Genomic DNA, 15,860 nt, shown 5'->3' with positions numbered 1-15,860 from the left:
TGATTTCAGCCTACACAAGATAGTTATATCATGTTAGGCAGAATTATGACCTTATTACTGTTTTATTTAAAGATCAAGTATGGTTTAAAGAGATGCATGTGGATGCCAGTTTGACAAAGGGTTAATCTTACCATGTGATCTTGGTGGGGCACAATGTGCCCAAGATTAAACATAATTTTTGGTGTGTTTGAGAGGGTGCTTCCCAATGAGATCAGCATTTGAGTTGGAGGACTCTGTAAAGTAGACTGCCCTCCCCACTGGGGATGGGCATTGTCCAGTCCATCGAGGGCCCAAATAGAATGAAAGACAGAGGAAGGAAGAATGAGTCCCTTTTTCCAGCCTCACTGCATGAACTTAGACATCTTATCTCATCTTCTGCCTTTGGACTGAGGTTTACACTTGGCTCTCCTGGTTTTCAGGCATTTGGACTCATACTGAATTATGCCATTGGCTGTCCTGGGTCTCCAGCTTTCAGATGGGAAGAATTTCAACTTCCATAATCTCATGAATCAGTTCCTCATCACTCACAACTCTTGTAGCTTTCCCACTGAAAACTCATGGGGTTGGAGTTTGTAAATCTAACTCCAGAGCTCTGCTTGCCTTTTGGTGCACCTGCTACCAGGCAGTGGTGATTAGTTATGGTCTCATGGATCAGATAGATACTGAGGAAACGTGGATTGGCATGCTTTTCCATCCAGCTAGGGGAACTAAGGGAACACGCTTCATAAACCTCTTATTGGATGTACATACTTTTTGTATAATTTTGTGCAAGATAACGAATATTCTATGCCTTTCTGTTCTTGTCCATAAAGTGGAATTACTTACATATATGTCACCGGGATGTCACACAGATTTAAATTAGGTCTTGTATTGTGTGCACTCAATAAGTATACGCTAACTTTGGATAATTATTATATCGATGTTCATAGTTTTGCAAAAATGGATTTTCCTGGCAGCTATATTCTATGTTCTAACCTGTCTTTTTTATTTGTGGGAAAGCCTTTTAGCTTACAGCCTACCTTTGTGATCAAGAAAGATTTTTAGAATGTGGATGTTCATAACCAATAGGTTCCCAGATCACTGCTAGACATAGTGCTGATTTTTAAACAAGTTGTATTTTCCTAGACTATACTATTTTGAAACACTTAACCAGAATCCAACACTCTTTCTGAGAAAGTAAAGGATGCAATTTTTTCATAATTCATTGCTATAAAAACATGGATACTTATGAGCAAAGAATAATTCAATTTTTTTCAGTATCTAATTTTCTGATAATGAAGTAATGACTGAAAATGGCTTATACTCAAGGTGAAGCCTACTGAGGATGAGAATGCGAGCTATTAGATGTTGCCAAATCAGGACAGGATAGGAATGTTCCTCTTTCCAGACTGTTATTGTAATCATTAGGTCTTTTATTCGCAGGAGACCTAAACCCTAAATAATACAGAATAAACTAGGACACTGAAATGAAGGTAGGGGCAGGGGTATTTGAAAGGCATATTCATGATTCATTTATGCTTGTTCTCAAAATTCAATGTATCTTGAATAATTTTGATAGTGTATCCTGCAGATTTAGGGCATCAAAAAAAGTAAGTTTTTTGATGTAGACTAGATTTTGGGTTTGCAGAAATACCGCTGCACTCCATAAACTGATTATGTGCCTGGGAGAAGAATATCCACTCACCAGCTCCTGCTGACAGGATTGTATACTGGGTGTTGTGTTAGAATACTTTGTGTTGCAAGTGACAGAAATCTAACCCTTAAGCATTTAGTTTAAACAGAAATGGAGAATATTTGAAATACAGGGGTTTCTTACATAATTGAAGAAGGATTTATAAATAAAATCTCAAAAGAAGCAAGGAAATGTTCAGACTTCCCTTCAGGAACAACTGGAACTGGGACATTTATCTCTGTACCGGATTCTCCCATGTCTAACATCTATCATTGCTTCTTCTTGCGGTATTCTTCCTTCATTCACTCTCATTGCAGACCAAGTCCCTCCCAAGCGTCATATTTCATAGCTTTCACCCCTGAGAATACTGAATTCCTACCTTTGTTCCATTTAAAAGTCCTGGGAAAGAACTCTGATTGGTCAGGCTTGGGTAAAGTACCAACCTTGGACCAATCAACCCTAGCCAGGAAGATGAAGAGATAGGGCCTAGGCATTGCTACCAGAGACCAGAAGAGAGACTCCTGAGTCAAGTAGACCCCATTTGGTACCAACCACAGTTTGCTAGTCCCAGGTCTCTTTAGGTGCTCAGGCATCTCTTCATTTCCTGAAAAAATCCTGTACACTTGGTATGTTCCTATGCTGAAATCCAGGTATAGAAATCTGGAGGAACTCTGGATGATGTACCTGCAGACCACATAATAATCTCTGGCCCAGGGGAAAAGATCCTCTTGGCCATAGGATAAAGATGTAGAGAAATTTCTTGCACCACACACCCTAAAGGAACACACATTTCTTAGAGCCAGGGGTGAACATGATCACTTTGGCATTTTCTTTTCCCCATAAAAAGACATATCAAACCACTAACACATTCATTTCCCTAACTTCCTTTGCAAAGGCTCATCCTACCTCCCCACCTTTGAAATACTCAGTGGAGACACTCACTGGCTTTGATATCACAAATAATTTTTTCTTTGGGATGAAGGTGTTTGCTGAGGCAGCAGACTTCCCTGCTTGATTCTTTATTTGTGCATTAAAATATAATAGGTCTGCAGTTTTAATCCTGGACCAGAAAGAACATAAAACATGTTTGATCTCTGGTTCGTGTTGGAGCTCCTTAGGTCTTGGATAGATTACTTCTGAATAGGTGCCCTTTGCCCAGAATTCCAGCGAGTACTCCAGGGCAAAGATAAACTGTGTCTCCAGAGATGAAAGGACAGTTATTTTTCCACAAAACCTCATAAATCAGTTTTGGTATTGTTTTTGTTTGATTTGATTTTTTTTTCAGGCACAACATTAGGGCTGTTCGATCCATTTAATTGAAAATATTTGTATAGAGTCCTGGGTTTTCTTTTGTGATGAAAAGTGTTACCTCAAGAAACAAGCTGATAAATTGCAAGGCAAAGTGAAATGAACATCCACCCAGCAACAGGGTCTGAGAGTCCAACATCTGATTGTACTTAGTGAGGAGGAAACTTGAAAAAAAATCAACCCAACTTTCATTTCTTGCTTCTTTTATCCTTAAGCTCAGCAATAAACTAGCACTCTTTGGTTAAAAAGTCAAGGGAACAGATGTATCATACTGGTGCTTCAGCATGTATATTTCAAGCAGAGCACGTAAAATATGCGAACGCCTCTCAACCCTCAGTGGAGAGAGCCTCAAGGAGCATGTGCCACGCTGCTGTCAGTCACCAGGGCACATCCCTGAAATTATAGCTCCTCTAGTTAGCTGGGGAGAAGGCAATGGCACCCCACTCCAGTACTCTTGCCTGGAAAATCCCATGGACAGAGGAGCCTGGTACGCTGCAGTCCATGGGGTCCCTAAGAGTTGGACACGACTGAGCGACTTCACTTTCACTTTTCACTTTCATACATTGGAGAAGCCAATGGCAACCCACTCCAGTGTTCTTGCCTGGAGAATCCCAGGGACGGGGGAGCCTGGTGGGCTGCTGTCTATGGGGTCGCACAGAGTCGGATACAACTGAAGCAACTTGGCAGCAGCAGCGGTTCGCTGGAGCTTGGTACAAAGGGATGCACTTCTGGAGGCTGGCTGCTTATTTCACAGAAAGTAAGTGGTTGGCTTGTACAGAGCTGAAACACCGACATTTGACAGCTGGTAGGTCACAAGCGGAGCCTGGAAACGATACTGTTGAAAACTAGGGACAAACCTCAGAGGCAGTTTAAAAAGGCACTGAGTGCAAGGTCTTGCGTTCTGTCCCGGAAGACCTGGGTTGTGTTCCACCTAGCCCTTGCTAGTCAGAGGAAGTTATTTAGTTTCTGCTCCCAAAAATTGGGCCTATCTGTGTTTGCCTCAGAGAACTTTTAGGATGAATGACAGTGCGTGCGTCTGTGTTCGGTCTCTCAGTCCTGTCCACGTCTTTGTGACCCTTTTGGACTGAAACCTATCAGACTCTGTCCATGGGATTTTCCAGGCAAGAAAGCTGGAATGGATAGCCATTTCCTCCTCCAGTGGATCTTCCTGACCCGGGGATCAATCCTGCCATTCCTGTGGCTCTGACAGTGCAGGTGGATTCTTTACCTCCTGAGCTAATGAGTAACAGTAGTGTGCGTAAAATGATTTTCTTATGCTCTAGTGTAGAGTGTATTTTTTAAAATTAGAATTCATTACATATAAGAAAGGCTTCATTCAACTTTTTAAATTCAAAAGCTGGAAAGGACCTTTGAAACGATTTGGTTCGATTTACTCATTTTGAGAGACTTCCTGATTTTGAGGCAGTGGCTTTTCCCAGGAAAGGATGGGCATAATAGGCTGGAAAAGGCACATATTTCAGCCTTAGCATGGTGCTCCTGCTAAACCATGCTACTGTCAGACTCTAAGTGCCACCAGGGCAGGGCCCCCAGAGGTGTATTCAATGCCTGTTATGGTGCCTGGCGTTCAGTGAAAGTTTGTCCAGATGGTAAATGAAACTCAGGGATGCTAAACTTTAACCAGAAGAGATCATTTTTTTTGCTTTGTGTTTCAGCTTTTATGTCTTTCTGAAGAGTCAATGAACAAAATATTGTGAACTTCTTATTACATAAGACAAATTACTAAGCAGCCTAATATGTGTACTGAACAAAAAAATGGGATATTTGAAGGAAAACTGCTAACTGATGTATGACAGTGCAGTTGAAACCCTAATCATTCTTAGGCTGTTAGGAAATACTTTTTTAGATGTCTGCTTTACACCTAGGATTATGATGCGTTAAACTGAGAAGAAAGGTTAAATGATTGTGGTTACCAAACATCCTACAGAATATGCACAAACAAACAAAACTAGTGAACAAACTGTTCTCTTGATGGTCCCCAAATGCCTTTAGGAATTAGTAATGACCCACATCTATTTTTCCCCGAGTTAGGATCAAATAAAGATGCCTATCCCTCTTCTCAAAAACACCCTTTTTGTAGGCTCAGGCCGGGATTCTTGGCCTGGTTTTCTGCATGGCTATGCGCGTTTTGCTCAGTAAGCGAATGCAATCCACAGAGAACCCCTTGACCACTGTTGGCCAGCTGCCATCCACTACTCCTACCTCTTCCTGCCATGTAAGGAAGGATGGCCAGATGAAGGGTAGTTAGACTCTGAAGGTCTGGCACATGGGGCTTCAGTGTTCCAAACTAGAGGAGCTTCTGTTGAATCTGTCCTTCTTTGTTGGGGAGCAGAGCTAGATAGGAGCAGGTGGCTTCCCAGGCAGTCTCATACTTGGTACCTTGATGCTCTGTAAATATGTGTCCAATTGTTATTCAGGCTGCATGGGAGAAGCATGAGTGGTGCTCTGCTTCTCTCTTTTCCCAAATAATTCAACTCCAGCCCCAAACATACTTATCTTTTTAAAACAAAAGCCTTGCATTCTGATTGAGTAGGGTTATTTGTTCACCTAAATGATTGAGCAAGCCTCTTATGGTGGCAGTTTAAACAAGGTCACCATGGACAGCCTTGCAGGTCATATGTAAATGACATCTGCTGGAGTTGTGCAGACTTCGCATTATGATCTTGTTTCACTGAGTTTAAATAATTCTTATTATTTTTCGTGTGTTTCCCTGGGAGAGGGGCCACACACAGTCCCACCTCACACAATTTATAACTCAGTTCTTTTCTAACCTTGCAAAGTGCTCTCGGTAACATGAGTGCTAGGAAAAATAATTTTTTCCATCTTGCTATAATTCTAGTGATATTTTTAGCACCTCTTAAATACTAGCACCCCAGGCAACTCCTTCCTGACCTACCTCTTAATCTGGCTCAGTATGGAATAGAATATAAAAAAGAGAAAAAAAGAAATTTGTGGTAATGAGAGATCACTGGAGACATTTACAAGCTCATAAAATATAGGTGAACTTCCAATGTGTGATGCTTATTCAATGTGTGGATCACCATTTTTAAGAATTCACTGAAGATACAAAAAATTAGAAGTCAAATCTATTTTGGTTCATTTTGTTCCTCGTCAATGAAGGAAATAATGAACTATAAACTGTAAGACTTAATATCATTTCAAAGGGTTTTCATGTGTATGATGTAATTTCTTTTTAAGGTGCAAACTTTTCAGTTCATAATACTTTACTGTCATTCATTATTGGTCCATGTAATTCCCTCTTATTTTATCATTTTTTTCCCCTAATTCCCCAACCTCCGCTTCAAGTTCCCTCTCCAATATATTTCCAGCTAATATGTTGATAATGAGTCTTTAAAGATGTGTGTGTGTTACTAAAATATAGAGTGTTGTTTGGAACATATTTATGTTTTTAATTGTGATTCAATCTTGTATTTAATATCATATGGCTGTAGCTAGTTAGCTCAGTATTTTTAACTACTGCAAGGTATTGCATAGTGAGCATCCACTGTATTTAAAAAATATTTTAAAAATTCTGGTAAAATATACATCACATAAAATTTACCATTTAATTATTTTCAAGTGTACAGTTCTTTGGCATTAGGTACATTCACATGATTCTACAACCATCACTACTGTCTTTCTGCAGAACTTGTTCATTTTACCAAACCAAAAGTTAACTGTTAAACACGAACTCCACATTCTCCTTTCCCTTCAGCCCCTGGCAACCACCATTGCATCTACTGAATTTTATTATTCCCCTACTGATGGACACGGAGGCTATTTGCAAGTCCCAGTACCACAAACCCTACCACCACCAATGACCTCATATAGATCCCCCATGAAGCTGTGCAAGAATTTCTCTGGCTTAATAGAACCAGAAGGAGATTTTGGAATCATAGAGGATACATGGTTTTCTAGAAAGACTGTACCAGTTTACAGTTTCCCCAAAGGTATCCCAAAGTTTCTATTTTGCTATATCCTGCCTTCTCTAGAATTAGCTATTTTTAATTTTCTTCAGTGGTAATAGTCTTATTTTCACTTAAATTTCTTTGTTTACTAAAGAATCTGAGCATCTCTTAATATTCTTTTTAGTTACTCGGGCTTCTGTTTCTGAGAATTACCTTTGTAATACTTTGCTCATTTTAAAATTGGAATTCCCACTTTTTCCTTATGGGTTTTCAGGAGTTGTTTGGATATTATTTGGTGCAAAGTTCTTGCTGGTTTTGTGTTAAAAGTATTTCCCCCTAAATTCTCATCTCTTAATTTGTCTATGGTGTTCTTTATTATTTTTTTTAAACTTTTTGTTTTGTATTGAGGTATAGCTGATTAACAAACAATGTTGTGAATTTCTAGTGAACAGCAAAAGGACTCAGCCAAAGGTACCAATTCTCCCCCAAACTCCCCTGGGAAGTTGATTGTTGATGATCCATTTCCATATGACAGTGGAAACTGATAATCCTTTTTTTTCCTTTGCAGGTGGGCAGTGGCTCATCACCTCCCATGATCAGTCTCGTCTCAGTTGGGGGACATCATCAAGGTAGCTTTGTCCTCTCTACCTGAAAAATTCTAGCATTGCTATTTGTACAAGAAGTCAGCCTTGCGAAATTCCTGTTTTTCTAACTTGCAAAATTCCTGTTTTTCTAATTTGTAACAAACTAGCCAGCAATGATGACAAAATAGGATTCCAGGGGCCAGGAGCATAGGGGAATCATTAGGTTACACCACCTATTTCTCTTTCATCTTTTTTATTCTTCAAGAAACACATTTTATTGTTTTTATTTTTGTTGTTCCCGAGGAACTTTATTTTGACAAAATCAAATCATCAGTTTTTTAATGTTAGCATTTATGTTTTTAGTGTCTTATTCCAGAAGTCTTCCGCTAACCCTATATAAAAAATGTACTATTGTACATTTTCTTTACATTTTTTGTTCCCTCATATCTCATCTGTATTTTCTTCATAAAGTCACGTCTCACATTTGTGCCTTTAATCCATCTGAAGTACACCCTTTTTCACTAGTCTCGTATAAGGTCCAGCCTTATTTTGCCTCATCTTGGTGACCTACTTTCCCATCAGAATTTATTACTATAAATGATTCATCCTTTTCTTCTTGTTTTGTGGTACCAGCTTTATCTCACATTAGTTCCCGTGTATGTGTGGTGCTGCTTCTAAAAACTCTGTTCTTTTCCATTGGTCTGTTTGCCTATTCCTGGTTCAGTGCCATGCTGTCTGCACAGCTTTGTAATATGTCTCAGTATCTGGTGGGGTGAGTGTCTCCTCCTTGACTGTCTGTTTCAAAATCGCCTAAGCTGTTTGTGGAATTTCACTTTCCCATATGCATTTTAGAATGAGTTTATGGAATTCTTTAAAAAATCCCCTTGGAAATTTGATGAGATTGCCTTGAGTATATAGATTAATTTGAGAAGCATTGACATCATTCCAGTATTTCTCTATTTATTCAGATTTTCCTTTATGTACTTTAATAGAATATTTTTAGTGTTTATTTTATAAAGGTCATCTATTGTTAGTTCCTAGATACGTTGTAACTTTTGTTATTGTAAATGGCATCTTCTTTCTAGTTCATCATTGCTAGCATAGAGGGATATTACTGCTTTTGTAGATTTATCTTATAACACTCTTGCTAAACTCTAGAAGTTCTAATATTAATACTTTATTGAAACTCTTGAGTTTTCTCTGTGGATAATGCTATTACCTTAGCACAGTAAGTTTTATCTTCTTTGTCTAATCCTTATACTTTTTAAGTCTTTTTTTTTTCTTTTTTGCCTTATAGCATTTGTCAGTTTCTCTTGTTAAATGAAGAAGTGATATGGGGCATTCTTGTTTGGTATTCATTATTAGTGGAATAAGTGAAATGTTTCTCTATTATATGTGATATTTAATATAGGTTTGTGGCATATAGTTTATTTAAACTCAGGGAAATAGTTCTCTTGGATCACTGATCTTTATTGAATGCTTTGTTTGCATGTTCTTAGGTAATCACATGATTTTTCTTCCTTCCTTCCCACATCACATCATTAAGCATCTGTCCTATGTCAAAGAATGCTGAGAGGATAAAGTAAGAATTGGAGATTATGGGCAGACTCTTTGGAGATAATGAATAGTACCAGGGGCAGTTAAATCTATGGCTCTTTAGGGCTTCGTAGGAAGCAGTTGAAGGGATTGTGAGAGGAAAAAAAAATCTCATTAAAATTGTATAATATAGTGATTAAAAGTAAATTTATTGGGTATTTACTGTGTGTCAGGATCTTAGTTTGCAACTTTAAAGCTGTTATGTCTCTTTAAGCCTCATAATAACCATGTGAGGTGGAATTATTCTCACATTTTAAGGTAGAAGAAACAAAGGCTTAAAGAAGTTAAATAATTTCTTGTTTTCTTGGAATGTTGTGAATGCTGATTGCCTTGAGGAGAGGAACCAGGAAATGGGGGAAAAGGAGTAAAAGGGAAAATTTCACAGATTCTCTTTTGTTGTTGTTCAGTCACTAAGTCACGTCCGACTCTGCGACCCCATGGACTCAAGCACACCAGGCTTTTCTTTGCTTCACTAACTCCTGGAGTTTGCTCAAACTCACATCCATTCAGTTGGTGATGCTATCTAACCATCTGGTCATCTGCCGCCCTCTTCTCCTTTTGCCTTCAATCTTTCCTAGCATCAGAGCCTTAGCAAGTAATAGAGCTAGTGTTCAGACTCAGATCTCTTTCCAAAGCTCATGTCTTTCCCACACACTGTTATTGTATTCCTTAAAAAATCTCTATTGATAATATGAAAGAGATATAAAGATGAAACCCAGTCAGTCATCAAAAGCAAAACAAAACAATTCCATCTCAATATGCTATAAATTTGGGGAAAAGAAAAATGAACTAGAGCTCCGTTGAGAAATTACCAGTTTCAGGATACCATGAAGGTACAAGGTGATCTTGGAATGCGTTGTTATGCCAGAAAGTAAAAGAAGTTCTCATAAAAAATGATAGGGACCTGTCAAAAGGGTACAAGAACCAGCTAAAGGGGCTCCTGATGGTCAAATCTGGAAAAATTTGAGCATCAAAAGAAACAAGAACAGTAATTAGTTGTAATCCATTGAATAAAGTGAGAATCCATGAGTCTGTACTAACAAATATATAAATTGAGATAGAAAAAAAGATTCTTCCTTTTGTACACATGATAAACCCGGAGGGAGTGGTGTAGTTGGGAAAATCACTATTTTGCAGCCATCACTGCAGAGATTGTTTTAGGCTTGAATCATCAATGGATGCTAAATTCCCACGTGAAGCAGAATGTTTGCATGGTCTTGAAATGTCTGTCCAGAGGTTTTTTTTTTCCTTTAGTGCAAGGAAGGAAAATAATAAATATACAGTGGAAAAATTGGACAACACCTTAAGTTAGCAATAAAAATCATTTTCATCAAAAATGGGCTTGTATGGCTCTAGATTTGATACTTCAAGGGTGCAGCATCATGGTATATAACCAAATCTGATCATAAGGAAACATGAACCAAACCCAAACTGAGGAATATTTTATAAAATAGTATTCTATATAATAGCTGACCTGTCCTGAAGGACTGAGAACTGTTTCAGTTTAAAAGAGATGAAAAGGACATGACATATAAAATTTAATACTGTTTGTGATCCTTAACTATATCCTATCCTGGAGAAAGGAATGTTATTAAAAAAAAAGGCATTTGGTACAATTGATAAAACTAGATTATTGACTGTAGATGAGATAAAACCGTGTGTTAAATTTCTTGAATTAGATAGCAATTGTAGCACCATATAAACACTTTGCTTTTAAGGACTATATATTGAAATATTAAGGGGAAATGGAGCATTTTCTAATGGCTCAGAAAGGAAATAAATAATAAAATATGTACAGGTAGAAGAATGAGAAAACAAATGTGGCATGATGGTAATAAATTAGTGAAGCTGAGTAAAGGCAATACGGAAGTTCTCTGTACAATTTTTGCATATTTTCAGAAATTATGAAATTATTTCAGAATGAAAAAAATATTGAGTAAGAACTAGTAAAGCCCTTTGTTGAAAGTACTGACAGATTTGACCCATACCATCTGTGTTTTCCCACAGAATGGATGACGGACACTCATAAATTACACATTTGTCCCCGAGATGGACTTTCTAGAAGCAGAAAGCTCCTTGTTGGTTATCTGCCTTCTCTTGCTTGTAAATTCAGTACCATTATTAAAAGGAAAGGAGGCGTTTGTTAGTGAATAGAGGTTTTTATTGTTTTCCTTTGCTCAGAATGGTGGATGGCAAGCCTAAGCCTTGCCAAGACTCTGTTTCCCAATTTGATGTATTTATAATAATAATCTTTAAGAAATCAACCCTCAGTGACACCCTGCACCCGAGGGGAGTGAAAAACCACTGACTTTTGTTTAGTCTCTGCTGTGCTCCAGGATTCTGCATGGAGCTCAGAGTCATGTTGGGGATGTGTTTTGTGTGGTGCTAAGCAAGTCACCCAGATTGTGTTATCGCCAATGCTTTGCTTAGAAGTGAACAGAAATTCTGTAAGTTGCATAATACTTCTATTTTTTTCTTTAAAATGAATTTAAAATTTGTAGTGAATACATGTAAAATTGTGATGATATACATATAATGTATACTATAAAATTTATAAGATAATCATTTTAAGCATACAGCTTATGGCGTTAAGTACGTTCGTATTGCTGTGCTACTCTCATCACCTTCCATCCACAGAATTCTTTTCATCTTGAAAAACTGAAATTCTGCATTTATTAAACAGTAACTTCCTTCTTCCCTCTTCCCACCCCTTTGGCACTCCTTTCCAGGCTTTGGCAATCACCATTCTAGTTTCTGTCTCTGTGAATTTGACTACTCTACGTACCACATATACGTGGATACTATATTTATACTTTTGTGACTGACTTGTTTCACCTAGCATAATGTCTTCAAGTTTCATCCATGGGGCATGTGTCAAATATTCTTGGCTTTCAAGACTGAATATTACTCTACTACATATATGCCACATTTTGTCATCCACCTGTTGATGGACATTTGGGTTTTGTCCGCCTTTTGGCTTTTGTGAGCAATGCTGGTGTGAACATTGCTGTACACATTTATGTTCAAGTCCCTGTTTGCAGTTCTTCTGGATATATACCTAGAAGTGGAATTGTTGGATCATATAGTAATTCTATTTTTAATTTTTTGAGGAGCCATCATACTTTTTCTGTAGTGGATGCACTAATTTACATTCCCATCAGCAGTACAGAAAGCTTCCAATTTCTCCACATCCTCTGTAACACTTGTTACTTCATTTTATTTTACTAGCAGTCATCCTATTGCATATATCTCATTGTGATTTGAGTTGGATTTCTTTTAAATGCAAACTCCCTTGAGAAGGAAAAGCAAATATTATCAGGTTATCAGTACTCTAGAGTGAGTGAGTTTATAAGGTTTTCTTTTTTTCTCAAAATGACAGCTCCCTTTAGAATGGCATGTATATGGATGGAAAATTACTTGTAGTATTTAATCTAACCCTGAGATAAGAGCCAGAAGGCCTTTTTCCAACCCATTATTATGAGGTCTTTGATAAATCAATATAATTCACAAAAGCCTCAATTTCTTTATATGAAAAATGTGCATAATACTCTATAGCAATGGCCCTCAAGCTTTAGCACACATCTGAATCCCCTGGATGGCTTGATAAAGCACAGATTGCTGCACAAATCCTCAAGGTTTCTGAGGAATTTGCATTTCTTACAGTGGTGCTGATGTTGCTCAGGCCAGGGACCACACTTTGAAAATCATGGCTCTAAGGATTTGTTTTAGGAGTGAGATAATGTAAATAAAATAAAATAATTTCCCACAATTATTAAACACTGTGAAATGCTAGAGATTAATTTAATCACATCAGGACAGAGAGGTCTCATAAGTTAGGTGGTGGAATCTAATAGAGTGATACTTTTCAGGACTGCACTAAATCTCAATGATTTGAGCTTTCTGAGAAGTGGGCCAATGAGGAGAGAGTAGGGGATATCATGAAAGAGATGGACTTTGGGAGTGAAGCTGGGAAAGTGTCAAAACCTCATTTTATCAAAGGCACAAGTTTTCCCAGGACCAGTTCTAGTGCCTACTTGAGGCTTCTGTATCAGTAAAGAATTGTTTGGGTGCAAGGATGAGAAAATTCAAAGAATGGGCATAATAGCTACTTAAACAATTAAGGGCTTACTTTTTTTCTCATGCAAAAAGAACTCTAGAGATAGAAAGTTATTTGTTTTGATTCAGTGGCTCAAGGATTTCAGTATTGAGGTCTGTCAATTTTTGCCCTCTGTCATGCATACAATATAGCTGCTGCAGTTCCAGCCATTACACCTGCTCTCCATACACGTATTCATGGAAGCAGACAAAGAGGAAAGGTCAATGTTTATGACAGGAAAACAAAACTTTCTCAGACATTTTTGTCTGGTTTCTGTTTATGCCTCAATGTCCAGAACTTCCCTTGGCCATTCATAGCTTCAGTGTGGCTGAGGAATGTTTCAGTTGAGTACATAACTATCTAAAACTAAATTGGAATTTTGTCAGTAAGGTGGAATGTGTCTGTCCCAGCTTCGTAATTTTTCCTGCCCCTAGTGATTTTAGGCTAAGATGGTTAGGCCACCGTGGGCAAAGCTGTTAGTCTGAGTTCTCTTTTTTTTCTTGTATAACTTAATGTACTTCTTTTTTTTTTTTTTTTTTACAGTTATTGTCATCATTAGTACTTTAACATCTATGACAAATTGAAGCTGGAGAGTACTTTTCACTCATGTTGGCTCAGCTATTTCTCCAAGTCACCTTGGGAGATCTTATCAGCCCTATTTTGTAGGTATGAGAATAGCTACTCTTTTTCCATTTGTATCTCTCTGAATCCTACCAGTTCACTAAGTTTCTGTCATCCTGCTTTGGTCTCTCCCACAATGTGGTATGCTTTCCAAATTCCCCAAATCCTAACATTTTCCTATGTCCCATTGCCCCTGGGAACTCTGTGGTGATCAAGCTAATCTGATGGACTGATTCATGGGAAAAACCGCACTTAAGAGGTGAACTCTGAAAGTAAACTTTGGCTGTCATTGTGTACAAAAGTTTTTCAGTCTGTGTTCTCATCCAGAAGTTAATGCTTTTCTTAGCTTCCAAATCTACTCGCCATGGTGTAGAGGCAATAATGAAGTCCACCTTATGCACTTTTGAGAATCTCCTTGGAAATGTGCTTTGTAAACATGAAATCATATATTTATTTGTGGTTTCTTACTTTGAGTTTTCTTTGTGAGCTTGACTGGAGAATAAATACAGAAATGATATCTTCCCAGGATGGTAACATTGTGAATATTCAGGGAGATTTGAAAGAGGAAAGCCTGGTAGCTGGGCCATCAGGCTCCTGCCAGGAAAGTAACCTCAGGAGTAGATGTTCTGGGGAAGACAGTGGAAAGAAGGCAGAAAAAGAAGGCAGTGGCTAATGGACAAGGTTGGGCAGGTGAAAGGAGAGTGGGAGGAAGTGAATGCTGATACTGGTAGTCTCACTGAAGATGAAATAAGGGGGCCAGGTCAGGGACAGGAAAGTAGAAACGGGGGCAGGGAGGTAGGCTGGCTTGCAGGAAGCACCAGAGTGACTAGAAAGGAGAGGATATTCCCAAGAAAGTAGGAGTCTGGGGAGATGTGAGCCACCATAGATCAGTTCAGCCAATTTGAGTCCAATTCAGCAAACATTTGTTAAAATTTTTCTAAAAATTTATTTAAAAATTAATTCGGATAGAAATATAGTTGATGTATAACATTATATGTTACAGCTGTACAATATACTGATTCACAATTTTGAAAGGTTATATTCCATTTATGGTTATTATAAAATATTGGCTGTATTTTCTGTGTCATGCAGTATATCCTTGTAGCTTATTTTGTATCTAAGAATTTATACCTCTTGATCCTCTGCCCCTATTTTGCCCTTCCCTCTCCCCACTGGGAACCACTAGTTTGTTCTCTGTATCTGTGAGTCTTCTTCTTTTTGTTATATTCATTATTTTATTTTTTAGATTCTGCATATAACTGATATAATACAAAAGAAGTATTTATCTGTGTGACTTTTTTTCACTTAGCATAATGCTAAGTCCATCCATGTTCCTGCAAATGGCAAAATTTTACTCTTTTTTTATGGCTGAGTAATGTTCCATTATATCCTTTCATCTTCTTTATCCATTCATTTATTGATGGATATTTAGATTGCTTTCATATCTTGGCAATTTTAAATAATGCTGCCATAAACATTGGGGTACTTGTGTCTTTTTGAATTAGTATTTTCGTTTTTTTCAGATACATATGCAGAGTGGAATTTCTGGGTCATATGGTAGTTCTATATTTAGTGGGACTTTTTTTGCTCTTTTTTAAAATTTATTTTTAATGCAGGGTAGCCAACACAACATTATTTTTGTTGTGTTTTTTTGAGAAACCTCCATCCTATTTTCCAAAGTGTTTGCACCAATTTACATTCCCAACAACAATATATGAGGGTTCCCTTTTTTCCACATCTCATCAGCATTTGTTCAGCAAACATTTATCAAGTGTCATAGAAAAAAATAATCCCTACCTCCTCAAAAAAAAATTGTCCTTGTGATCCCTAGAATTTGTGAATCGACTACTTTGTATTTTGCTGGTATAATTGTTAATGAGCTTGAGATGGGGAGAGCATCCAGGTGGCTCAGTGTAATCACAAGCGTCCTTGTAAGTGAAGGGGGAGGAGAAAGAAGGATCTGAAGAGCTGCTAGCTTTGAAGTCTGAGAGGAGGGCCATAAGCCGTGGAAGGCAGGTAGCCTCTAGAAGCCCAAAAGCAAGGGGAATGGATTGCCT

General features: G+C 37.9%; 1 protein-coding gene across 1 annotated transcript in view; it reads left to right on the top strand.

Annotated features, from left to right (window-relative positions):
- DMRT2 (doublesex and mab-3 related transcription factor 2) overlaps window positions 1-13,866 on the top strand; it is a 30,303-nt gene extending 16,437 nt beyond the window's left edge. Inside the window, exons 4-5 of the mRNA XM_059889060.1 lie at window positions 7,475-7,535; window positions 13,726-13,866. Coding sequence (XP_059745043.1) covers window positions 7,475-7,535; window positions 13,726-13,741 — 77 coding nt within the window. The 3' untranslated portion in view covers window positions 13,742-13,866. The remainder of the gene's footprint in view (window positions 1-7,474; window positions 7,536-13,725) is intronic.
- Window positions 13,867-15,860: the final 1,994 nt, after the last annotated feature.

Source organism: Bos taurus, chromosome 8 (genome assembly GCF_002263795.3).
Source record: "Bos taurus isolate L1 Dominette 01449 registration number 42190680 breed Hereford chromosome 8, ARS-UCD2.0, whole genome shotgun sequence".
NCBI lineage: Eukaryota > Metazoa > Chordata > Mammalia > Artiodactyla > Bovidae > Bos > Bos taurus.
Note: the sequence above shows the minus strand (reverse complement) of the source record. Positions and strands in the feature narration are given on the sequence as shown.